Source organism: Pempheris klunzingeri, chromosome 7 (assembly GCF_042242105.1).
Source record: "Pempheris klunzingeri isolate RE-2024b chromosome 7, fPemKlu1.hap1, whole genome shotgun sequence".
NCBI classification, from domain to species: Eukaryota; Metazoa; Chordata; class Actinopteri; order Acropomatiformes; family Pempheridae; genus Pempheris; species Pempheris klunzingeri.
The window spans coordinates 4,736,181-4,762,742 of record NC_092018.1 but is presented as its reverse complement, the minus strand read 5'-3'; the positions used below and the strand labels follow the sequence as shown (position 1 = coordinate 4,762,742).

The 26,562-nt window shown below is 42.7% G+C and overlaps 1 protein-coding gene across 1 annotated transcript; it reads right to left on the bottom strand.

The window, feature by feature from the left end:
* Positions 1–1,229: 1,229 nt before the first annotated feature.
* Positions 1,230–26,550, bottom strand: dnah10 (dynein axonemal heavy chain 10). Its single transcript, XM_070833386.1, has 77 exons — positions 26,320–26,550; positions 25,291–25,399; positions 25,081–25,196; positions 24,704–24,920; positions 24,464–24,621; positions 23,976–24,206; positions 23,575–23,765; positions 23,200–23,398; positions 22,903–23,097; positions 22,624–22,799; positions 22,193–22,361; positions 21,924–22,079; positions 21,660–21,826; positions 21,407–21,558; positions 21,138–21,302; positions 20,844–21,051; positions 20,557–20,713; positions 19,968–20,447; positions 19,715–19,873; positions 19,502–19,618; positions 19,298–19,400; positions 19,012–19,190; positions 18,683–18,894; positions 18,318–18,474; positions 17,984–18,217; positions 17,781–17,903; positions 17,461–17,694; positions 17,156–17,379; positions 16,783–17,052; positions 16,508–16,691; positions 16,242–16,376; positions 15,607–15,759; positions 15,231–15,419; positions 14,769–14,915; positions 14,370–14,561; positions 14,125–14,243; positions 13,877–14,035; positions 13,615–13,750; positions 13,392–13,514; positions 13,175–13,306; positions 12,869–13,085; positions 12,420–12,539; positions 12,171–12,316; positions 11,941–12,093; positions 11,576–11,836; positions 11,320–11,492; positions 11,127–11,220; positions 10,785–10,952; positions 10,465–10,653; positions 9,766–9,937; positions 9,470–9,673; positions 9,301–9,381; positions 8,950–9,147; positions 8,660–8,821; positions 8,381–8,555; positions 7,920–8,101; positions 7,653–7,789; positions 7,348–7,565; positions 6,961–7,182; positions 6,604–6,751; positions 6,212–6,491; positions 5,875–6,104; positions 5,513–5,786; positions 5,293–5,397; positions 5,016–5,170; positions 4,778–4,932; positions 4,413–4,596; positions 4,072–4,272; positions 3,691–3,900; positions 3,501–3,596; positions 3,235–3,406; positions 3,019–3,150; positions 2,593–2,804; positions 2,327–2,494; positions 2,009–2,189; positions 1,788–1,933; positions 1,230–1,691 (listed from the first exon to the last, which is right to left on the bottom strand). The coding sequence occupies exons 1-77, from the start codon at positions 26,548–26,550 to the stop codon at positions 1,545–1,547; spliced, it is 13,626 nt and encodes a 4,541-aa protein (XP_070689487.1). The 3' UTR covers positions 1,230–1,544.
* Between the last annotated feature and the right edge of the window lie 12 nt (positions 26,551–26,562).

Here is a 26,562-nt window from a genome sequence, read left to right as displayed (position 1 = left end):
GACAGGGCAAGCCCACCTGCTCTCAATCACAACAAACGGAAACTGCTTGGGACTGGAGGGGGTTGGGGAAGGCTGGAAAATGATGTGTCAGAGTTTTTTGTTTCAGGGCACCCTTGGCATTTTACGAGGCCATTCGGTGTGTGCAATGGTGCCAAGCAGGAAGTGGAGCAGTTAGGGTTAATGTAAATCCCTGCAGTCAGAGCAGCTGAAAATAATTTTGACCCCAGAGGAAAGAGACGGGCCCGCTTCCATTCTTTTTTTTCTTATTTGTCATTTTTGAGCTGTAACTCTCCTGCTTCTATAATTTCCTTCCCCTTTCCTGTGCAAACAGGGAGAGCCGCATTACTGTACGTATTGAGGGGCGTAGGTGTGTCTTTACTGAAGAATCTGCTCACTCTAATGAAGAGTAGGTTCATTAAACAGCACACCATTCTTTCACTCTTTTCAACAGGGAAACACAATTCCTCTCCGCCCCTCCTGTGTTTGGCCATAAACATGTCCTGATCTTCACTCTTTATGATAGTGGCACCAGCTAAAGCTGAAAAGGGGCCTGTCTGGCCTTTACCCTCTGCCATTCAGAAGGGGCCCTTTCATGTGACACAATACAGTAATAAGGAGCACGACAGTGATGTCATGTGAGGGTAAGGACTTTAAAGCAACAAGACTTAAGTAAATGTAACATATTTATGTTGGCAGTCTCTTGCCTTAAAATGATTTATGTCTATAGGTTGCAGCTGTACTCTCACAATCAGGCCACATGATATATGTTGTGTGCATTATGGCTCAAAACTGTTGCAGTTTTTATTTCTGTGTTTTTGTGACCTCACTGCCACACCAGCTGCCAGATCCTCCGGGGCGGTCTGATTTTCAGAGAAAACTTCACCTGCTTTGGCATGCTGACCTCAGCAGCCTCGATTACTCAGTGCTGCACTAGATCTGTTTGTTAAAAGTTACAATAAAGCAAACGCTGCGGCCTATACTGCTGAGAAAAGCTAAAAAGTTACTTGGGTAAAGTGGAAAACTTTAGCAGCCTTTGGTCAGTGGTACATTTTCCACTGTATGCAGCAGCTTATGTTCCCCTTACAACGTCAGGAGAAACATTCAGACTCACGCTGTCCCTTTTTAAGATTGGACCAGATTCTGAAACAATTTAGTTAAGAAAGAGAAAAATGAAAGATGGTCGAACTACAACATTTATTTATGAATAGATAAACAATTAGAGACTTTTAGGCCTGAAAGATACTGACCCACTGTAGCATATTGGTAAAACACCAAGAGAAATCCCTGGAGCTGCTGCCCAGGGTCAAGAGCTCAGTACTGTTGTGTGCTGCCATCTAGTGAGAAAATAATGAAAGCTGGATAATGATTTCTCATTTTCTTGTGTGTATCTAACAATTATGTGTTTTCCTGTAATCTGCCCTTAAGTCAGAAGTATGTAAAAGTATATTTTTCTCTAAAAAAATACAGGCATGTTTGTTCTTAATTAACATGCTGTGAACAGACTGTGTGAAAGCAAACCAGTTCAGTGAGGCTGAGGCTTGTCTTTAGTCAGTGTTGAGACATAAAGAGACTCCCTGAAGCACCCATTGAGAGATGTGCAGGGTGGTGAACAGATCTGCCTCAAACACCAGTCCCACACCCATTGCATTCCTCCGCAAGGTGGTGGTGTACACCGGCGTCCGCAGAGTATCCTGTGGTACGAAAAACATGCAAAAATAAACACGACAATTAGGAAAAACTGTCAATGCAGTGAAGTAAAGTATTGTGTGGAGGCCTGTGGTCCACACCTGTAACCTGAGGCATCGGGTCTCTATGGGGATGACTCTGAGAATGGGCAGTTCAGCCACCAAAACTTTTGGTTTACTCCTCACTAGGCAGCCCTTCTCCGTGTCCCAGTCTGCTCCCTCGAGATACAGGCCAGATACAAAGCAGCCTGCAGGGAAAAATACGATCAGTCTTTCTAACTCATCTCTAACTATGCTGCAGATAGTGAGTGTCATTTCATTACCCTGTCCAGGTCTGTCACTGACTTCATCCTCACTGCGGTACTGGGTCACCTCTGTGTACAGTGTGGAAAGATCCAGAGGCCAACCATTTTTCCTACATGCGGCTTGGACCAGTGCAGTCAGGTAGGACTCAGGGATATGGAGTCCTGAAAGCCACATAACCTTTGGTTCTCCCTCATCCACCTGGTGGATAAAAGATACATCAGACTTAAGATACAGTATATTGTTATATTGTGAACTTGTTGGTTACCTGTCCTGCGATGCCAGCATGATTTAGAAAGCATACAAGATCATCTGTGATAGAGCGTGTCCATCCTCACCCAGTAGCTATACTGTTCATGACGCCTCTTGAAGTGGCTCATCCAGTTGCCGAGAGACTTCAGAGTGTCGGGTGCCAACTTCTTCCAAATGGCAGGGATCTGTCCATTAAAAAGGGCCCGAGCGACCTCATCCAACTCACTGCTCATACCAACCTCACCAGCTAAGGCCTAGGGGACACAAATCGAAAACCCGTGTGAGGCACAAAGCTGCACCGACTGACCGTTTGTTTTCCACCATATTGCTGTCCCCTGTCCCTGCCTCTCACCCTCTGCAGCTCAGCCAGAGAGCGCTGCATGCGGACCACTAGCTTGTTGAAGCGCTCTAGTTCTTGAAGCAGCACTACTGAGGTCGGAGAAATGTCCGTGCCGAACTTTTTACGGATCACATCCAAGTCAAATAACTTGGGCAGCTTGTTCTGAATGTCCTGGGCCACCTGGCTGATGTACTCATCCCTACTAATGCTTCCACCAGATTCACCTGAGGCAGAAGAGAGTGTGTGACGGCCATAAGAAAAGTACTCAGCAGCATGCTGGTAAAAAGAGTGAAGCAAACATCATTCAACAGTATCTGAAAAATAATAAATACTGCTTTATTACATTTTAGGAATTATCTTCAGCAGCCAAAGAACGGTAGAATTTTTTCTTTTGAAATCAATTGAAAGGTAAGATAGATGAAAGATGCCAAATCATACCTGTCTGAGGCTGCAGGTCTATCAGGTGAGTCCACATGTCTTTAGCTGCCTGTGTGAAGTATCCTATCTCTGCATTGGAATGAAGACCCATTACCTCTGGTGTGTTTGCAAGTGGCAGGGCCTCAATCTCACCTGTAACAGATAACAAGCCTGCAAGTGATGACAGAAAATCAACTTTAAGTGAGAAAATGTTAAATAAAGAAACCACCAACTGACCAACATATATTTTCTTGGGCCCATCTAGAGGGATCTTGTAATCTACATCCTTGTTGCAGAAGAAATGGAAGCGACGAGAGGTGCTGAGGAGGAAGTCTCCAAAGTACTCATCCATGTAGACAGTCAGGATCCTTCGGTCAAAGCTATCTATGGCTCGCCCACCGTACATCACCTATAAAACATTACACAGACATACAACATTTACAGCAGAAGCCAAAAACGTAATAGACTGAGAAATTATTAAAACACAATGAATTTAGCCTAACCTCCCCAATAAGGTATTTGAGACTTCCCCAGGGAATACTTCTGTCTCCTTGGTTGTAAGAATTAGTTAGGTAGGTGTTCAGGATCTCCATACACACCTGTTGAGCACAGTTACATTGTTTAAACCATTGAAATGTGAATAATTATTGAATTATAAAGATCCATTTTTCCAGCACAGTGTAAATGACGTACTAAGAAGTCGGACTCGTTGAAGTCGTAGGGGACATTCCAGCCAATCTTGCCGTACTTGCGTCTCTCCTGCACCACAGCATGGAAGAAGGCCAGCACATACACCAGGCTGGAGAAGCCAGGGTGTGGGCAAGCAGTCAAGGTCTCATGGGAGATTTTAGAGTACGTGGCTCTCATGTTCAGCTTGAGACCATTTGGTGGCTCCGTCACTACCTGCACACAATATTAAGTACATGTAAACATACTGACAATTTTAACAACCTGTCTCTATTATTATTGTTCTTTCTCTGCACAGTGTTCACCATCAGAACACCAGGATCTTGGAAAGTTAACCCTGTCATCTCCAGAAAATCTACAAAAAGATCAAGAGAAAATGTGTTTCACCTTAAGAGACTTTTGCAGAATGCCAATAGGGAAATCCTTAATGGGGTTGGTGGTAATCCACAGGCGGAAGTTGGGGTTGGGCTTGGTGATCCTCTCTAAGGACTTCTCCAGTTCCTTTAGCCACTTTACCAAGAGGTGGCAGTTCTGTAACATCAGCCAATGGCCACGGGCCACTGCCCTCTCCAGCAACTGCAGTGCCACCTTCATCATAGGTACAGAACACAATCACCCTCAGCTTCTTATTGTTACTTAGTGGAACTACTTAGTGATCCCTATGCCCATTTCACTTGACCAGACTTAAAAGTTTCATGGCTGAAATGTGGAAAAGAAGTCTTCGGTACCTTCTCTTGGCCTTGGCCCATAGCGAGAAACTTGAACTTGTTGCCTCCAAGGCCTGACCTCTCTGCTAGTTTCATAAGGTCACTGCATGGGTCAGAGCCAGGGCTCAGGATGAAGACAATGGGGGAGGAAGGTGTGCTTTGCTCATAAATTGCATCAAAGCTGATCACAGGGGGCTGAACATATCTGAGCAGAAATACAAGAAAATGTGAAAATGCAGGGCTTGATTACATATTTATGTAAACTTTATCAAATAAATGTGTTTAGTTAACTTAGTCGGAAGCACAGTATGTATACACACAGTGACAGTGTGTATGTACATATGTGTATATATCTAGCTTAATCATTGCAATAGAAACAGTCTCACTTTTCTCCCATTGTGACAGTGACGTAGTCAGTCACAGCTCTGTAGACTCTATCAACACAAAAGCAACGCAGCAGCAGCAGCTTCTGAAAGGCCAACAGGTTCTCCTCATATTTCATGGGGAACGGAGCCTGTTCTGGGACATCTAGGTCATACCACTGAGGAGAAAATGAACCAAGGTTAAACTCTCAGCCTGTTAAGTAACATGCTGATGGTGATTTCCGTCAATGTGGCCACTTACAGACTTCCAGACAGTGGAATTTTTCTCCACATCATCAGGCAGGGAGCCAAACTGGTCAGGAAAAAGCTCTGCAAGTTTCACTATGTCCTCCCAGCCCTGGTCTGGAAGCCAGTCACAAGGCTTTTTGCGCATGCTCTTTTCCAGGGATAGATTACCTTCACACACCAGCCAGTAAATAAGAACATTTACATTGTGAATATATATTTTTGTGTGTGTTTGTGATCGCTGGATTCTACTTAAGCATTTAAGAACAGTTCAACTTCTCTGGATATCTCACCCTTTATAAAGAACTCCAACTCCTCCTGAGGTACCCTCCCTTCTGCCTGCTCAATCTTGATGGTCATGTTAAAGGAAAACAGCAGCTTGTGTCTCTCAAACAGACCTAAGAATAAACAGAGAGTTGTGGTTATAAGATCTAACATCTAAAACATACATATTGTGCCTTCCCTTGTTGACCTTTTTCCATCACTTCCATTAATATGTCTTTATCATTTTACCTGTGCAGCCATAGTTATAAACACCGTATGTCAGTGTGTTCATGATGTTCTTCAGTCTTTGGAGCAGGACGAAACCAGGCAGAGATTTGCGCAGTGCAAAGTCAAACACTTCCAGGTAGGAGGCTAGAGAGTACTGGTACATGGTGTTCACCAGAGCCATTTCTGTCAGGACAAAGAACAGGATCGCACCGCGCTTGGCAGCAGGTCGGTAGCCATCTCTGAGTTTATCAATATCAGTGGACGTCTTCTCAGCCAATTTCAGTTTCTCAAACACCTGTTGATAACAACATCAAACAGTGAAAAAAATATGATTAATGACTTCAGTGAAATTGCTTTGCTCTGCTTGCTGTAGCCAGACTGACCTCACTGGCTTTTAACTTTGTTTCTTCCAGTGTGTGGATCAACTCTGTGTTATCCAACATATTGCCTGTAGACGTGGCCAGTTCTCGGAGCAGGGAGTCCCCGAGGTTCTTCAGCAGCTTCTTATTGTTGCTCGTCTCCTGGATCAAAAGCTCACGCTGCTCCTCCAGCTCCTTCTTCTCAAAGCCCATAATAACACTCAGCAGCTGGTCCTCCAGACCCTTAAGGGTCACTGCATGTAACATAGATACAAAACATGGACAGACAGAGCATTTAGTACTTTAGTGCTGTTTAAATGCTACAGACAAAAACTATGGTCGCCATGCCAAAGGATCATACCAGTATAGTTAATGACCATGGCTTTTCCAAACACTGATGGGGAATATTTGGGGTTAGCCAGTTTTGTGTTGAGGTACAGTTTAAAGTTGGGATCAAAGTCAACTTCCTTGTCGCCCAGCATGATGACCTGTCTGCCCTCTGCTCCTTTTACATTCTTCTCCAGGACATTATCAATCACTGGGTCGATGTACTCATCCACATCTTGGAAAAGGAATGGGAAGCCATATTTGATGGCCATCTCTAACTGCTTCAGGAAGTCTGGATCATTGAAAGATGAGATCTGGGGGAAAACAGATGATTACGCTGTCAGAACTGCACCCTGTGATTCCTTCACAGTGCTGGGGCTGTCATTCTGGGACTTGTGAGCAGTAATGACACATCATTTGTTGTACCTTGAGGTTATTGTTTTGCTCCTTCTTCTTAATCCAATTAAGAGCTTGCTGTTGAGGGTCAATACACATGGGAAATCGGCTCCCCCTGGTTGTGAGGATTCCATTTTGCACTGACAGTTCATCTGGAGGCAAGCCCTCTGAGCCCCATCTGTCAGAAAGGGTTCATTTGACATGTTCTGTAGTTAACTCCATAGCCTCTATAGCCAGTTGAACCTATATAATACAACCAAAATAAAGACAAATCTACATATTTGTAACAGGCACCTGTCCTGCTACCACAACACCTAATTACCATGATTTGATAGGACAAATTCATATTGTCTTCTCATTTTCAACATTTAACACACCCCCTCTCACCTGCTGATTTCCACCTCATCAGTCAGAAGGTTTTCAGTTTTGAAAGGCTGGCTCAAGGGGATGCCTCTCTCCTGCACATCCTTCACCCACAGTTGGTACACCATTTCATCTCTGAAGTCCCAGCTGAAGGCCCCCTCATAACTCAAGAAAGCAGCAGAGATCAGACAGTCACCCAGGAGACGCACACGCCGCTGCTTCAACTCCTCCAGATCTTGTGTCCACCTGAGCGTTGATAGTTCAAAAGAACATGTTGTAAAGAGAGATAGTTGGAGACACAAAGGGATAGAAAACATGGAAGAAAAAGAAATAAGCTACTCTAAGCAGGGTTGGTTAGGCTCATAGGTGCAAATGTTGTGACTGCATGTGTTCCTTCTTTTATAGCCTCACCGTTCATTCTCAGAGCTCAGGCCAGAGATGAGTTTGTCAGCAGCTACCAGTCTCCTCTCCATGAGCTCAGCCTCCTCTTGTAGGAGCTGTTTTTCCCCGATGGCAGAGTGGTACTTCTCTCCAAGAGCCTGCAACTCTTTCTGTATATTGCTGAGCTCACTCTGAATGCGTTCCAGCTCACGCTTACTCTGGAAGAAGTTCTTCTCTAAGCGTGCCACCTAAAGAAAGACATTTATTAAATATGACTTAATCCGTGTTCCTTCTCATAGAGCGTGATGTAATAGCATATGCAACCCTTACATTACCTTTTCTCTCTTAGGTTTTATCTCCCTGGAAACATCACAGTAACCCATGATAGCCTCAACAAACTTTAGCATTCCTGAGCCAGCCTTACTAATGGCTTGCATCTCCTCAAAGCTCGTCTGGAGGTTCTTTAGGAAACCTAGTTGGGACATTGAAAAGAAACAATGATGGCATACTTGGCAAATGCAAATGCCACTACTATATACAGCACATGGTTATATGATTTGCATTTTGATGGTAGGTTTCCATTGGTCATGAGGCTGACTTACCCTTGACAGTCCTGACCTGGCTGTTACTTATTGAATCACAGTCCATTTCCATCAGCGAGCGCAAGAAGTTAGCCTCTGACATCATCCCCTTGGCGGACTGCCAACTGATATCCTTGTAGCCACGCATCACCAGGATGCACTCACAAACCACCTGCACCTGTTTGGGTGGCTTGGCAAAGGATCTAAACAATGGACCAGCAGGAAAAGGCAGATAAAAGGGAGCGGACAGATTAACAGATTTTTTGGTTAGTTATATGAAGTCCAGGCTTTGAAGGATTGACGTGAAACATTCTAAAATATTTATCAATCCCCTTAGACAGCATGTTTTCATCTATTTTCTTCACAGAGGTTTAGTATGGGTGTCTGCATTACAGACGTCACTGTTTATCTATTCATTCATCATCACTAGCTTTTACAACAGCAGGATCAACATGATGCTCTGAGGAAAGAAGAGGGCTTACCGGATCTCTGTGACATCTGATTTTTCCAGGTCTTGCAGGGCTTTGCGGGCTGCCTCTAATGCCGGCAGAGCCTCAGCCAAGGAACTTTCAGCTTCTTTCTTCTCAATGGATATCACTTTGTTCTGCTCTTCAATCTCTTTGGCTTTGTCTTCCGCCAAAGTCTTTTTCTCTTCAGCTAAAAGTTATTCATAAGTGGTTTGTAACAGCTGTGTTAAGATTCAGAATCCTTGAGTAGACTGCATTTATTATAACCTTACAGAGATGCAGGTGCTTACTGACCTACAGTTGTGTTTGTGGTGATCTCATCCAGCAGGGCCTCACAAGCTGTGGACTTTTCCGCGAGGACCACCCTCTGCTCTGCTAGCTTGACATTCAGCTCAGCCAGCTGCTCACTGGCCTCCTTCAGTTTATCCAAACCTCCTTCTAGATGCTTGCACTGAGCTGAAACATGAGAGAAAAGTTAACAAAACAAAGTCTTTCAAATCATGACAAACACATCAATTCACAACAGCTGTGTGGCACCAGTCTAAGTCCTTCCACACAGGCACCACATTTATTCATCTTCTCACCAAGGATATATTGGTCTTTTTCCTCCAAGAGGTTAGAATAGGTGCTAATGAAGTCCAAGTAGTTCTTTGGTGTAACAAAGTTACAACGCCTAAGTTTCTGCTGGAATAGTTTGCTGTAGTCACCCACAGAGCTATGGACCATGCATATGTGAGCTACCACTGCTGCAGAGTGTGCCTCAGGAATCATGGGACTTTCACCTGTTAGGAAAAAAAAAAATAAAAACAAGACTCTGTGAATCCTGTGAAAGACCTCTCTAAATTCAGGGTTTCACAGCTAAGCAAAGTGAAGAAAATCTAACTTTTCCGTAACAAATGCATTTAAAAGATATATAATTGTGTGAAATTACACACCGAGGAAAGATTGAGCCACTGCAAGTAAGGCTTGTGGAGGCCAAGGCAGGAACCAGTCTATCACAGTGTTATTCATCAGTCCTGTTTATTAGAAAAAAAACATATGCACAGTTGGTAAAATAAAATCAGAAATTATAATGAAGTTAAGTGAAGCCTGACTGTATTTCACCTGGGAAGTTCCTGCAGCGTGTCCTTAGGGTGTCTCCCACCGGAGACATGCCTAAAACAATATGTAGATTGTTGGCGCTCTTTTTGACAAAGTACTGCCACAGACTCTCTTTAGAATGACCTGCTCCCATCTTCAGAGCCTCATCTCGAATCTGGTTGAGAACTGACTCCCTCTCATCATCAGGGAACAATGCAGGGACAATGCCTATAAAAGGAGACCATGATCAGAGTTTTACAGCTGTAACCTTTGGGGAAGATAAATGAGGTCTGAGCCAGGAGGTTAGAGTGACATCAAACCTGAGGTGAGCATGTTGTTAATGAGTTCCAAGAAGCCTTCCTCAGCAACATGGGCATCAGTAAAAAGGAACACTATCTTCTTATTTTCAATGCCAAGCTTCAAGTACAGTGTTTTCAGGTCGTCACGGAAGTTTGGCTCACTGTACCCTCTGCTAAGTGTAATCTCGAACACCTGGAAAAATGATACCATTACTAAATGCTTGAGATTTCTTTGCAAACGTTTCTCTATATGTGATATTAGACAACATGAAAGTCAGAGTTAAGATAGATCGCTATGAAGGTATAGTCTAACTCTGCTTAGCCTCTCAAACTCTAATTTTCCCTTTAAATTTCTCCTTTAGCAGCTTTAACGTTAGAAGACTGCTTATTCCACATTGGAAGACATGTTACAGTGCTTCACTAAAGCTGTAATAGTACAGAGTCAAATATTCAAAGTTAAAATGCCACATTCTTATGGATTCTTATACTCTAGATGACTTGTATCTTGTTTAAATCTTCCCCCATTACACAAATGGCACATTTGGTGTCTAGTGCTGAACAATAAAAAAGTCTACTTGCTCTGCCTTAAGTGTAATTATAGCACATATGACATTTGTCTTTATACCTGTAAGTCTACACAAACAAAATTTGGGCATTGGTTTTGTCACAGAGAATCATTTGCCCCTCACTACACCCATCATGGTTCTTGTGTTTTACAACCTCACAGCCAGCGGTGAAGGCAGCAAGCTTGGTGAGGGACTGCTTGCCAGAGCCCCCCACACCGACGAGCAGTGCGTGGCCACGATCAATGCGGATGATGCGGTGCACCCGGGTCAGATGTTCCAGAGCGTCATCAAACAGTACTAGGTTCATCCTCGTCTTGTTCTCATTGTACTCCTCTAGAATTTCCTGCAGAATGCAACAACAAAGTAGCCTGTCAGTGTACTTAAGGACAGAATATGTCAGATAAAAACAGTGGTAACAAACTTCTAAAGCTAACGCGTTATAGGCCACTTGTCACAGTTAATCAAAGATGATACCTGAAACAGGGCTTTTGAAGCATCATAGTCCTGTATATCCTCATAAACCCTTGGTTCAGTCTCACTGAGGGCAGTCCTGTAGTCTCCAAAAAGAATTGGGTCCCTCATGACTGCCTCCACGTCAGACTTGAAATGCTCTTCAATCAGGTTCTTTATGTGGCCTTGGACCTGAGGGCCAAAAGTGCATTGGGTCCATTTGAAAACACGACAGATACAACTCAACAAAAGTATCTAGTAGACAGTAGATTTTGAGCCTGCATTTGTAATCACAGAGGAACAATTATACACATTGTTTGTTCTTAGAATCTACAGTAAATATTCATTACTGTTATCAATAATTACCAAGGCTTTGTCAGTTTTATCAATGAGTCTATCGTGGAAGATTCTCAGGCACTCATTTCTCCAGACACGCACAAATTGGGTGACAGACAAAAACCTGTTAGAGAGAAATCAGGTAAAAGACATTCAGAAACACAGACCTTAAACTGCAAAGTCTCTGTGAGTCTGTTACTAGAGTTAATGTGTTGGATCAGACCTGTCAGGTTTGGTGAGGGTCAGTCCACTGTAGATCCTTGACAAGTCCCTCAGGTTGAAGATATAGTGGAACTTGGAGGGAGTGGGTGGCAGATCTTTGATAACGTTGTCGTACAGTTCCAGTGTGCAGATGGTGATTTTATCACAAACCCTCTGTATGGCATCCTCAAACGACTAAAACATTTGATCAAGTTTATTAAATCTTAGATGACTGAGATTCTGATATGTATTGATCCATGTGGGAAAGAGATACTCACCCTGGTGTGACCTTTGATAATGGAAGCATAGATGAGGTGGAGGGACTCCAGTGGAGGGAAGGGCATGCTGAAGACACTGAAGAGTGAGACAAAGCGCGGATCGACCTCATTCCTCCCACCTCCTGCCTTTCCCATGGCAGCAACAAAGCCAAGATTCTTGAGGATTTTGCAGTTAAGCTCCTTTCCTCTGTCATATATGCCTCCTCTGTCCAATAACAGTCTCAGAAGAGCAATAGGCTGTTGTGTGCCATAATTGTCCACCTGGATGAGCATACAGTATATTACAATAATATCAAACACACAAACGCTGTCACTCACGACAGCAAAGGAGACAACAGACTTTGTCCAGAGCTTGGAGCAGGTACCTTTGGCATATTCATGTCATCCATGAAGACCAGCAATCTCTTCCCCATAGGAGGCACATAGATCTCTTTAGTCCTTTTTTCCACATTGGCCTCCAGGTTCCTCTGCAGGTCCATTGAAGTGGTTCTGGATGAGAAGTTGATGATCAGAGTAATCTAGAAACAGAAGGGAAGAAATGTTAACTCAAGTGACGTAACAAGTGTACACATGCATTATTAGATGGTTAACTCACGGTTGAATCTGCGCTGACGTTCTTCAGGAAGTTATGAATGGTGGCCGTCTTGGAAGTACCAGACTCTCCAACCAGAAGCACTGGCCTCTTTATCTTCACCATCTGTCCCAGGATCCAGCTGGCTCTCACAGTGTCAATAGTTGGCACTAAACCAAGGATGGAGGGAATCAAAGTGGAATGAGGAACGCGGGAGAGCCACAAAGGTTTAAGTCTAAATCTGTGCATTCAGCTCACGAAATTGACCTTTACCTAGAATATCAGCAAACTTTATGTCAGGGTTGTGGATGTATTTGGTGACCAGGGAACTCCAGGGAACCCACTTCTCTTGTGTTCCATCAAAGTGGAAATCATACAGAGTTGGGAGGTATCCTGTATAGATGCAGACATTTTGTTATCAATGATAAGGTGGAACAGTAGCATAATAAAATGCAGCTGCAGGTATTCGTGTAAAAAAATAAAAAAGAGCTTTAAGTAAAAACTAAAACCTCTTCATTGATTTTAAACAGTGTCTGTAATGATTTCTTTCTGATTCTTGATTTTTTTAATAATCTCATATAATGTAAAGTCATATCCCTTTTCTATGGTATACATTATCAAATGTTACACACAATCAAACTGTGCAGAAAAGGGTATATTAAAAAGGCAGAATCTTCATTGTTAATTTCGTAATCATCAAAGTATAAACTCTTGCTTTGTACCTGGAATCTCTCCAGGTCCAGCCAGGGCTTTCTCATTATGTACTGTGGTTAAGCAGGAAAGTCTTTTGATGAAATCGTCAAACCTGATCCTGCCACTCTCAAGCAATGTGGCACCTAGTGAGCAGTACAGAGCTTCAAGGAAGTAACACTCCAGGACTTCAGCACTGCTGTTCTCACTCTCAAGCAACGCATCCAGTGTCAAGCACAGCTGAGTCACCTGAGCATGCAGCCAACACAAGCACAGTTCATGAATATGGGACTAATTGTTCATGTATAAATGCAATAGATGGATGAGATTTAACCTACCATGTTCAGATCTGTCTGAGGGACAATAGTCTTCAGTTTCTGGCCCTGTTTGCCATCAACAATACCATCCACAATCATGTCAATACAGCTGTGCACATATTTCTCAAAGAGTTTTTTGAGTGCTTCTTGTTCCTAAAAACAACAAAGACAGCATTGAGATGTTATCGAGTTTTAAGCAACTACATTTATTACATAGGGCAGCTGCTTTTTCTCATACCCTGCCAGGTCTGTTGTTCACCCATCTCTGCCAGTATGGGGTGTATCGCAGGTTTTTGGGGTCCACGAAAACCATCCCACAACGGGAAACAGTAGCAGGGGAAGCATACTGCAGATCTCCAACCTGTGGTGGTGAAGTTTCCATATGTTATGCTCTGAAATGTGCTTTGCAGAAAAGTTTAGGGAAAGGTGCTGCTGACAGCAATCTAGAAATTCAAACACACCTCAAACAGCAGGGCACAGTGATTCTGCAATCGGATCCTTTCGCCATTGGCAAGAGTGAGGAGCTTGTTGTCATCCATCACTGAGTTCATATTCTCAACCCACAGAGCATCCACATCCCCGTCGAACAGGATGTACCTGTGAGTCAAAGTTCATCTCTGTACTATTCCACAGAAGACTTTCCTCTTCTCTCAGTGTCTGAATGAATGAATTACAGTACATCACAGATTGCTTAAATGTCTCCTTAGAGGATTTTTCTTTTACCTCCTTTCTTTTTTGTCAGTAGGCTTGTTGATGTCACGGAAGATGTTGGATAGGATCCCATCAGTCCAGTCTCGAGTGTCAGGGTCCAGCACACCGTAAAGTTCAATGACACTCATGGCTTTAGGGTTCAAAGGATACATCTTGGTCTGCAATCCCAATCTGATGATGAGATAAAATGAAAGTTGATTTTGTTCATACAAAAGATCAGCAATACGGTGTAAATCTAGGCGATATAAACTGACACTGACTTGGTCTGAGCTTGACATAATGTGCTGATCACAACTGATTTCCCTCCACCTGTTGGGCCCACAACCATAGTAGTGTGTCTGGTCATCATCGTCTCGTACATCTGCACCACTTTATCCACCTGAAACCACAGATGGCATAAAGAATAAGTTATATCAACATCTAAAAACTCACAGGCTAAAAACTCAACAATCTTTAAGGAAAGCCTGTATTTCAAACAATCAAATCTAAGACCCAAATGTGACACCTGGTTAGGCAGCATGACGAGTTCATTATCTTGCAGGATCTGTTCCACAGCATCATTGAAGTTTGGATAGCGAACACGAGGACAGTCCAGGCCAGGGAACAGGTCTGCAATCAGCCCAAGGAACAGAGGCACGTCCTCAAACACAAACTTGGGCAGGTTCATGTCTCTGAGAGCACGCATCAACACCACATCCTGTGAAAAGACAAGATGGAAATAACAGTGATTAAGTGACAAAAGACCAAGCATTATATAATGAACCGCATTATTATATTCACAAGGATTAAAGAACATTTTCAAGATTGAAAATCTGTTATATATGCTGTGGCAACAGCATATTTTGCCTGAAAAAGTCAATCACTACATTAAAGCAAAACATGAAACATGTTCATTGGCCTCTACCTCACAGAGGTCTGGTGAGCCTCGCTTCAGCTCTCCTGCCATCACAAGGACAGACTTCAGGGCTCGCAGGCCAAAGTCATAATGAGACTGCTTGGAGAGCTGCTCACGAGCAAGCTTATACAGCACAGTCATCTTCTTTGCTAGCACCTGAATTGAGCAAAAGTGAAGAGAGAAAATCCTAAACAAGAAACTGAATGTAGGTAAGCAGTAGGCAGTTTGCCGTGTAGAAATAGAGATTTTTGCATGCTTATAAAAAAACGTGTCTTTCCATGCTTAAAGCTATAAGTAATGGTGAGTAATTCATTGTAAAGTATCCTTACACTACCAAATTACCTGAAAGCCCTAATATAGAGCTTGTACATAGTGGCACTGTGTATACGTGGTTCATTGTGCATTGCTCAAGATGAGAGCATCGGCTAAATAGTAACTACGTAATTTGTGTTTTGGGTGTGCATTCCTCACCTTAGCCAGTAAGAAGCCCTCAGAGAAGAGCATGATCTCACAAATCTGCTGCAAGTCAGGCACAATGACCACTACAGGCCTGAAGAGGGCTTTGACTGATTCAGGCAGCTCTGTGCGTCCTGCATAACCTGGATTCATGGTGATGAAAATCCCCATGTGGTCATCCAGGCTGATCTCTTGCCCTTCAAACTGTTAGTGTGGTGAGAAGAAGGTGGTTTAGAGGGAATAAAGGTCAATGACTCATCTGCTTAAAGGCTAAAAAACCAACTATCAACTATCATGAGTGAAATAACATTCAATCTTTGTTAAATATCCTTGAATTTATATGAAAACTGCATTAGTCATTAGTGATTCTGTATAACATCAGCAGACTTACATGAAACTTTTTAAGGTGCAGAATGAGAGCATTGCGGATAGTCTGTATTTGGGAGGAGATAACTGACAACACTGAGGCATCGATGCGGTTGAACTCGTCAAAGCAGCCCCAGGCTCCACACTGGGCAAGACCAGAGAAGATCTTACCCACAGCCTGCACACAAAGAGGAAAACCATGATTGTACAGCAGAGAATACAACAGAGTAATGTTTGTACACTCAACAGATCTTACAAATGATTAGTGCAGCTTTTAGTCATCACCTTTGAGACCGATGCAAGTGTGCGCATCGGCAGTGAGACAACAATTTGTATACAGTTATGTGTGGATATGCTTGATTTTTCCAGCACATGCACACAAGTGCATGAACACACCATATACACACATATCTGAGAATTACAGACACTTTTTATCAGTCAAGGGGGTGTGGCTGCAGTTTTTACATGTGAGACACAAACATGTTCTTGTTTGTTTTGTAAATGTATACATTTATTAATCATTTGGGGGGAAAATAACGTTTTAACTGTGATTTAACTGATGTCCTTTCTCAGGAAAATGTCACACATATTACACACACAGATTTAAGGTACTAAGCTATTTTTCAGCAGCTGTTGGCTCTTGAGGTGTGTGCTTCTTACCATGTAGTCCATGCCTTCACCGCAGTTTGTAACTACACAGAGTAGCCCTAAAGCCTTGGCCAGATCTTTGGTGGACTCTGTCTTTCCTGTACCAGCCGGTCCGGCAGGAGCTCCACCCAGGTACATGGAGAGGGCCTATGTCATAAACACACACCCACATACGGGAATCCTGTTGTCAAAACAAGCTAACAGAGCAATTTACATGTGTCTGCTTGGGTGTTTTACTCATTTGTTTGGTTGATATGAAGTTGCAAAGCCTTTCAGACCTGGGTGAGGGTGAGGTAGATACGGTCTGTCAGTGGGGTTATAACCAATCGACCGTTCAACCCCATGTATTCATATCCGTAAGAAAAGGAAGCACTGCACTGATGGACAAATAGGTTGTCATGTTCCCGGACCCAATAGAATCTTAGTTGGCTTTCCCACTCAAACTCCTGCGCATCCATTATACTGGAAAGATAATTAGAATTTTATTTTATTTGCAGTCACCTTCAAACACAAGTGCGATGAAAGAATCTGCAAGTGGAAAAGTCAAGTTCACCTCTTTTGTACAAAGCTGTCAATAATGTCTCTTGCATGGACATCGATGATAAGCACGGTGTTTATCTTCCGTCTGTCATTTTTCCTCATAGGCTGTGTGATGCGTGTTACCAACTCATCAATCTGCTGGTGCATTTTCTCAGCATACTCCTTCAGTGCGTGCTTCTGTCCGCTCTTCACATTCTTAAAGACATCCTCTACTTCCCAGGTCCACCACACTTGATTTGCAGCCAGCACCACCATGCCCTGATACAGCAGCATCCAATCCACCCTGAACAACATTGGGATGACAGATTTACTGTGTCTTATTTGCGCACACACACACACACACACACAGACAAAATGGCTCACAGACATGTGGTATCTACACACACCTGCTCCTGTCTTTACAATAGTGGAAGATTGCGTCCTTGGTGATGAGTCTATTTGTCCTCCTCATCTCCAGCAGTATTTCCATCATCCACTCTTCCACCCTGCCCTCCACTGGGATGGGCTTCTTCAGCTCCATCACCTCATCCTCAGCAGACACCAAGGCTCCAGCTACCATCTCCCCGCTGCTTTCCATATCAAACCTCAGAGATGCTATGTTGTCATACATCTTGTGGAACAAAGAAACAAGAACTATGTAGCAAAATGTTTCACACACATGACAAGCAGTGATTCTCCTCATCTTTGATACCTTGATCATGTGCTCCTGGACACAGGCTGGGTCACTGCTCCCCAGAATGCTGAGCAGTTCATCATCAGAAATGAAGAAGAAGCGAGGAAACGCATTGCGCTTGGAGTCCAGGTACTCATTAAGACTCTTTTGGCACCTCTCTAGACCATCACTCAGGGCCTGCAGGTCTGTTAGTCGGTTGGGAACCAGGCAACACTGCTTAATGTTTGGAGCCTTCACTGTGTTACTCATTATCTACACAAAACATGAAGGAAACAATATTATTTTGAAATCTCCAGCAAAAGTACTTTTTATCAGGCTAACATTATGGCAACACTCACCTCTTTAAACTTTTTGTCAATGTTATCAAATTTCTTGGCTTCCTCTGGTAACTGTGAGCGAATGTCTCCACCGATGAATATGCTCTCCAGATACATCCATTTTCGTTGCACCAGCAACCATACCTGTAGAGGAATTATTTTTTCAGTAAGGAAGTTTTTGGATCAGCTTAAGTTTGATGGGAGAATAATCCTCTCTCACTGACCTCTATGGTCTCACTGATAAGGGACAGGTCCTTTTCCCACTGTTGTATGGGCCCAAGAAAAGGCCCAACAAACCGGCTGCCCGCCATGCTCTGTAAGTTCATTGCATCGTTGTCCACATTCAGCAGGATCTCATCCACTGCACCCATAATAGTTCCACGTTCCTGGGTGCCCTTACAATAGGGAAGCACACTGAACTTCATGTTTTCCCAGGTCTCCACCACCTCTTTAACTCCCTGGAAACACAAACACACAAACCCCCACACAGATAATATGTTTCATAAGTAGCTTTGATATATCTCCAGTTTGAGATCATTCACAAAGACTGAAACTTGCCTTCTCAATACTGAGCTCTTTAACAGCAGAGGTCACGATGTCACGAATGACATTTGCATGGTTGTGCAGCTCCATAGCAAACATGTTCTCCAGAGTGAAGCTTTCAGGGTTCATCACAAAGCGAGTGTCGGTCCTTTCCATCAGTTCCTTCCAGTGTCTTCACCCCCAAATATAAAAAACACATGTTCATTTTCAATTCACATGTCTCATTTGATCTCATGGTACTGATCGTATTTATACATTGATAGACGAGTTAGTGTACATTTAGAATATTTCATGCTCATAATATTAATTAACTGGCTTTTTGTATTGGGTGTCTTCTTTATTTATTCCAGGTAGGTTCTGATGTCAATCTGCAGACTGACCTTTCTCTGAGGGCTTCATTCTTCAGGTCCAGCAGAAGAGGCAGAGACTCTTTGAATTCCTTCATGCGTCCTTCCAGGAAGAGGGCCACAGGTAAAGCCCGCACATCTTTGGGCAGTTGCCTCAAGCTTTTTATGAAACCATCAACACCCTCCTGTAGCAGCTGGATGTTTAAATCCGCCCACAAGGCCTGAGACCACTCTGTCTTTGCATCCTGAAAGATGTAAAGGACAAACACACAAAATACAAAAAAAGCCAAGTTGAGCAGAATCATGTGTAATGTGTCCTCATATGAAATTTAAATGTTTAAATGACAGCCACCATATCCAACCTTCTGAGCTTTGTAGATATCATAGATCTGTTTCAAGCCTTTCATGTCCTTCTGCATGCTGATAACCTCTGGGTACACTGTGACTGGTAGGTCCAACAGCTTCTCAGCATTAGCTTGTTCCTGGCGTGTTACCACTACCTTGGCAAGGTCTGCCTCATATTTTCCCATGATGGTTAGTCCTGAAAAGAAGAAAAGAGAGAGTCTGGTTTCTCATCTACATTTTAAGATTTGACACATTAAATTATTGTTCTTGGTGGAACAACTAAAGGATCAAGAGCACAAGTACCTTTCTCCAAATCATCTCCAACAGCTCCAGGACCATGCATGTTGAAACTTTCAGCAAATATAGACAACTCCTGCTTAAACTCTTCGACCTTGTTCTTTGTGGTCTTTGAGTTTAATGGAGGGAGAAAAGGTAGAGAACTGTAAGTGTACATTTCTAAAAAAAACAACCGTACTTTAAGTTTAAGAAGCTTAATTGATGTCTTACTTCAGTAAATGATTTCTTGACATCTGTCAGACTTTGATCCACTAGTCTGGATTCTGTGAACAGGTCATTCCACATTTGGACAATATTGGCCACCAGCTCCAGTTCATCCTCTCCAACCTACACATAGAAAATAGAGCCCAAACAGTTCAACAATGAAAACAATAACAATTTGTGCTTTACAAGGGACCATAATTTAACTATAAGACATAATACCTCCACTTTATACATGGCCAGTGTTCTGTATCTTTCCTGGATATCAGTATATCTCATCTCCACCTCTAGAGACATGTGTCTTATGTCTGAGATGGTGCCAAGGACAGACGTCAGCTCTTCAAAAGTGTCAGGGGTCTGTTTCAGCTTTGCAAAGAGTTGCTGTTGTTTAAAATAATAAAAGATAGATCACATTAAAAAACAAAAAAATATTCACTATAAGAAACAAAACAAACAGTGTCGCCTGATTCAATACCGTGAGTTCATCTCTCAAACTGAAGAGATCCTCTTTGGTAGGCTTGTTGAGGAAGCTACCAAGTGAAGTGATCCAGGACTCAGCGATCTCCCGCACTGTGTGAGCCAGAGGCTCCAGGTTTAGATGGATGCTGTGCTCATTCTTAAACAAAGGCTCCAGCATCACCTCCTGATTGATACGAGAAATGAACTGCAGCTTATCATCATACATGACACAGGATGGTTTTCTTGCTGCAAACTTCTCATTGACAACGGTTTTGTTCCTTTCCCAGAGAGGCCGGTAGCGTTTCCAGTGGTTAAGGTACCGATCCACAGACAGGAGCAGCCGCTGGACGTTCTGGGATACTGCCATGGCACTTTCATTTATCTGAGGATGCTGCCACACGTCACTGTAGAAGCTGAATGTCACCATCTCCTCCTCACCACCCGCAGGCTGTGGAGGGCACTCAATGCAGGTCCCATGCATCCAACGCACAAATTGCTGAAATACAGATATACGAGTATAATCGAGCCATATCATCTGTGTCAAATGACAGGTTCAATATTCAATAAAAATGCAGTGATACAAAGGAGAATCATGATGATCCCACCTTGGTGCTCTCCACACAGTCTCTGATACACTGCATGATCAGCCAGTAGATCTCATTGCTTTGGGGCTGTAACACAATCTTAGGGGCAGACAGGATGGTATCAATTTGGAAAAGAGTGGTACTTCCCATCAGCGTCATGTTGAAAGCCTGAATGTTCCTAAATGTGAAAGACAACAAGAAGAATGTTGCGATGGCTGAGCCAAATATTGTGATACATTTCAAAGCAGCAGTGATTATCACTGCTCACAAAGTAGATCATTTCAAAAACAATAGCATCATGCAATTACCTCAGCACCATCTTTGTAAGTGAGTCTAGCATCTTGCGTTCCCAGTGTGCGTAATAACCTGCCATACATTTGGCTTTGCCGCTGCTGGTTTCCACGATCAAATGCTCTGTCTTAATGATGAGCGGCCCAATGTCGGCATACTTCCTCCTCAGTAAATTCACCGTCTTGCCCCGCTCGTGCTCAATACGTTCACAGAACTCCTTGACACCTTGAAAATAGAAATAAGTTTGAATACTTACAATAAGTATTATACAGTATTTTATCCAATAGATGACATCCTTCTATTAGTTCTACCTGGTAAGTCGTTTGATTTATCTGGGACTGGATATTTCAGTAAGTTGGCCATCACCATGGATTGCAACTTGGACTCGATATCCCTCTCATTCTTCTGAATCTGATTGACAACTGACTCAAACTTAGAGACAACCTGAATGCTTCGGCTGATGAAGTCGGCAATGCCTAAAATCAAAAATGTCAATTTGACAGAAAACACTAGTTTTATCAGACCACAAATGTGCATAAATCAGATTACACAGACATTTTAACCTATGAGTGCATCATACCCAAGGAATTCCAGTTGAGTCTTTTGCATCCAAAATCCATGTCTTTTTTGACAATTTTGATCTGTTGAGACAGCATAATGAACTTTGCCTCATTCAGGCTGTCCGTTACGGAGTGGTAGCAGCTGACGAGGTTGTTCAGGTCATTAACATACCTAAAACCAAGGTTGAAACAGGTCAGGCCAGAGATTACATCAATCGGTGGGTTTATGGTTTGGTTTGACGTTTGCATTGAGTTATTGGTGACTATCATTACCTGATCAATTTGTGCTCCTGCAGAGCAACATTTTGAGCCAGAGAAGGCACAGGGTAGCCCAGTGACACAAGGTTGTTTGTCTCAGAAATTATTTCATTGATCTCTGGTGCAAAGTTCACAATGTATTTCGCACCCATCTGTCGGCTGCTTTCAGTTGGTGGGACATCCTTAGAATGAGAAAAATAAATGCAGGGAATTTGAGAGAGTAGCAATAGTTAATGTATCTGCATTTTGCACAATGTTGATTAAGAGAGAGATACATACTAGTTCTGCCTGGATTTGGTTTTCACTGGTCATGACCAACAGGGTGTTTTTCATTAGCAAAGGCAAGTTGCGTTCTGTCTCAGCCACCCAACCCTGATACTTCTTCTCCTCATATTCTTTAATCTGCACTGCCATTTCCACATATTTGTCTTTGGCCTGAGCAGAACGCAGCAAAAGTAGCACAAAACAGCTTTTAATAACATTTTGCTGTCTGCACAGAATTATATTTACACTGACCTACACAGCTGTGCAAGCGTGAAATAACTCACCACTTTGCTCTGTTCACTCTCCACCATCTCCGGCACTTTCAGGAAGGGAAGAATGGTATGTTTGATGCGGTGGAAAAGAGATCGGACCCAGCTGATGGCTCCTGCCACAGGAGGCTCATTCTTATTTAGCGGTGGTTTGTCCTTCTGTGCCTCAAAGATTTCTTTTATGCTGTCCACCTATAACAAACAACAAAAAGACTTCGGCCTTCTACAAATGTCCTTGAAGCAGACCATGCTCACTCTACAGAGTACAGTAGCACAACATGACATATGGTTTAGTTGTATATTTTATTTAAAATATTGATGTTGAATGATGAGGCTTGCGTGCGATGTAAGTTCCAGGTCTTATATGGATTAATAAACTGAACTGAACTGCAAGTGTAACTGCAAAATCAAATATCAGTCTGTATTTTTTCTTAATTTTACAGTACAGTACCTCTTTACAATACTGAGCCAGGATGTCATTAAACTTTCTCATCAAATGCTTGTTGATGGTCTCTCTGGAGCGGATGTGTTTGAATTTTAGGAGCATGTCAAAGGCAGCAGCTGAGGAGCGCAGTGTCTTAAAAGACTGATCGATGAAGTTGATGGCCTCTCCCTCAATAGCCTGAGCAGACACATGTAAGAAGTGGATCAGCTTGACAACTGAAATACAGCACACAGATAAAAAAAAAAACTGACAAGTACATTGACGTTGGTCCACAACTCACCTGAACTGTAGTGTCGAAGTCTTGCATGATCATTTTCCAGCTGCTCATCTTGCAGATGTTGAAAGGATTAAAACTGACGTCCTCAATCGGCAAAACCAGGCTCTCCACTCTACACAGCACTTCATCGATGCGTTTTGGGTCACCAGTCACACTTTTTAGCTCCGGACCGAAGATGTTATAGAACTCCTCCAAAATCTGCACAACACAAATCCAGGAGAAGTCTTGTTGCTTTTTAGACATTCAAATGTTCAGTTATCGAGTAAGAGATCAGTATTTATGAAGTGTGAGTACACTGACCTGCAAAACATTGTACAGGTCCTGGCAGACAGAGGACATGTAATCAGTCCTCTCAAACAGTCTCTTACGGTCAAATTCCCAGCGTCGATCCCTGCCTGATTCCTCAATTTCAGCGCGCATCTCAAAGTAGGATGACTTCCACTGGTCCAGAACCTGCTTGGCATCGTGCACCTTGGATTTGGCCAGTTCCCTGTTATCTCTGTCCAAGGCACAGCACAATGTTAAGCTACACTGAAATCACAAAGCAACCTATTAAAGTAAAGGATTCTCACTGAATACTGACCAACAATGACATTAGAAAACAGGAGTTAGTTCAGTAGTTTAGTCAAAACGTTTAAATCTCAAATCTGAACCACCAGTGTAAAATCTACGTACTTGAATATTGTGTGGACATCAATTCCTTGATTCACACGCTCACACAGCTGCCAGGCAATGCGCTCCATTAGAGGGACCATACGCTCATTCGTGTTATAGTGGGAAGATATTATCCACACAATTTGCAGACTGTCCATCAGAGGAGGGATGTTCTCCAGGATCACACTGAAATTTGCTCCAGTAGCCAGATTCTACAACAGATAGATGGTGACTTTGATAAAAGTAAAGGTGCAGTCAGAAGACCAATTCTATAATCACTATACTGATTAAAAGGCATTTTCTTGGCGTGTGCAGCTACAAAAAGTGTGTTTTTGTAAACATCAGCTCATGATAGTTACGCTGCTCAGTGTAAACTGTAAGTCAAATAATACTCAGCAATATTTCATTCATGAAAAGCTCACCATGAAGTGTCTTTCCAATGTGCTGAGGAAGCGTATATTATCGTCTGACTCCACGCGGTATTTAGTTAGTTCGGCGACGGTTCCTTCTAGGGTCTGAACAATGCCTGCATCTGCTTTAGTCATCACCTCCAAGATCTTCTTTACCACAGGCTGTTTGAGTTGCTCACTCAGAGCGCTGAGGACGGATGCACGCTCCTGCCAAAAAACGATCTCAGCCAAAGGGCCGGGTGCCTGAAGGAAAATGAAAAGTTAGCGTTTCATATTGGTGTATGGATATCACAGTGTGTGTTTTATGCTTTCTTCTACCTCATTTCATTCTGAGCTGACAGGGATCTAATTTTCTGGTAATATATCAGATATTTCAGTAGCAACTATACATGTGAATTCTGACCTTAAGTTCTTCAGCTGAAGTAGAAGTTCTCTAACTGTGACACCACCATGCCTGACTGCAGTGAATCTAGGGGGAGAATAAAGGGAGGGACACCAACCTGTGGCTTTTTATTTTGCTGCTCCTCCATAATAATGGTAATCTGCGTATGCCAGTTCATCACACACTGCTCCAACTTCTCTACCATCTCTGGATTAGAAAGCAGCACATCCACCTCTGGCTCCAGGTCTAGCTCGGGGATGTGCAACGCAATCTCATCTGTGGCAAAGACACTGACGTTTAGATTGTACTGTTGTTAAAAATAGTATATGAAAGGCTTGTTTTTCTCTATTTACCAAACCTTGAATCTGAAGGTGTTGGAGAGTTGTGTTGATCAGGGCTAAAAACTTGTACGTCCTGTTGAGCAGCTCATCACGAACCGTGAATTGTCCACTTGTCTTCACTGAACTTTCTTCTTCACCCTCTCTACCAGTCTCCTCCTGAGGAGAAACTGCCCTGCTTTGATAACCTGCACCACTGATCTTCATCTGGTGGGCCGTGAGCAAAGGTAAATACACCTGACAGGAGACAAAGAGAAAATTTGCATCCTGTATTCTTTGCTTAGACATTTTTGATATGTGTGGTTCACAGTGCTTCTGCTGTTGTTACGATCAGTTTCTGTCTGACTGTTAGTGGTTGCTGTTGTGTTGTGTGCAAGTTGTTTTTCATTTCACTTACTTGGGCAAGTTTGTTCCGCAGAACAACAAGGGGGTCTCCACTATGCATGCCAATGTCAAACAACCTGGGCATTAAGACATTGGCCTCATTCATGTCCAGTGGTTCAACAATGGTCTCTTTTTAAAACAGAAAAAGTAATCTTTTGGTTAATTCTATGTAGGTGCATTAGAGGCCTGGACATGCTTTAATGTAATGATAATGACCTCCCACCCTTTGTGTTCCTGATAAAGTAGAAGACACGGGATTTCAGAAATCTCTCTGGGTATTTGTTTACTGCCATATGAAGCTCAATGTGATAGACCACTTGGACCTCCGTCCTCTGCAAAACACAAAACCAGACATGAGTTTAATACTCACTAATGATGTCAAACACAGCCACAATCTGTAAGCAGTTAAGACAAAAGGGGTCAACTTAAAGTTCAATCTCACATGGCTGGGACTTTGTCCATCCATCTCCTCTGAGTCTGAGGTTATCTGTGCTCCACTTTGGCTCCAGGACTTGTCAGGATCTGAAGAGTCTCTATCCTCCCTCCCATCTGAGTTTATGAACATTGCAGTATAGTTAGATGCAGTGGTGAAATATACATTTACATTTAAAGTACACTGAAGTACTAAAGTTTGAGGTACTTGTACTTTGAGTCTTTTCTTTTCACACCACTTTGTACTTCTACCGCACAAACTTTCAGAGGGAAACATATCACTTTTTATGTCACTAATCTGATGGCTACAGTTACTTTACAATCTAAGGTTGTTGTGCACATAAAACGTGATTTTTTTTTGTTATGAATTAAACCAGCAGACAATACAAAGTACAGCTGAAAAGATGTGTCAGGTAATTACACCATTAGTTAATAAATAAACAGGTAATTACACCATTAGTTAATAAATAAACAGTAAAATCCTGCTTAAATGAATGCACGAGTAGCCCAACAATCACATGATATATATTATATTAGTAGTTTATATAACATGGACATTTTTCTGCCTTTTGCTTTTAAGTATTTTCCTGATTATACTTTCATGCTATCATTTCTAATGCAGGACTTTTCCTTGTACCAGGGTATTTACTTAAGGATCTGGATACTTCCCATCTCCTGCATACACGGAGGTAAACATTGATCTGTTAGCGGTGATGTTTGCCAGGTGAGCTTGTGGAGAGGAGAACCGAATGTGTGCTAACAAATGTCAGGTAATGAGAGCATCCCGAGGCTAACGCTACACCTTCATCCACTTACCGACCGGGATTTCAACTTCAACCTCCTCCTCCTCCTCTCTGATGGTTTTGAAAAACACAAGACATGACGGCGAGTCTTCCTCGGAGACGACGTTCAGATAGCGGATGATCTTCTCCTCTTCCTCTCCATCTTCCCGACTCAGAAGTTCGTCGAAGCTGTTGGGACAGTCCGCTAAATTGAAACCGGCAGAAACGCGCTGCCGGATCCACTCCACTCGTAAATCGTCGTGGACCATTTTTTAAGAAAA

What these genes read in the sequence shown, in the direction of transcription:
- dnah10 (XM_070833386.1), bottom strand. Translation starts at nt 26,550, where the DNA reads ATGGTCCACGACGATTTACGAGTGGAGTGGATCCGGCAGCGCGTTTCT. An exon ending in TGGCCATGTATAAAGTGGAG is followed by an intron (nt 19,619 to 19,714) that starts GTATTATGTCTT and finishes TTCTATGTGTAG; the next exon opens with GTTGGAGAGGATGAACTGGA. An exon ending in TCAACGAGTCCGACTTCTTA is followed by an intron (nt 3,597 to 3,690) that starts GTACGTCATTTA and finishes TGTGCTCAACAG; the next exon opens with GTGTGTATGGAGATCCTGAA.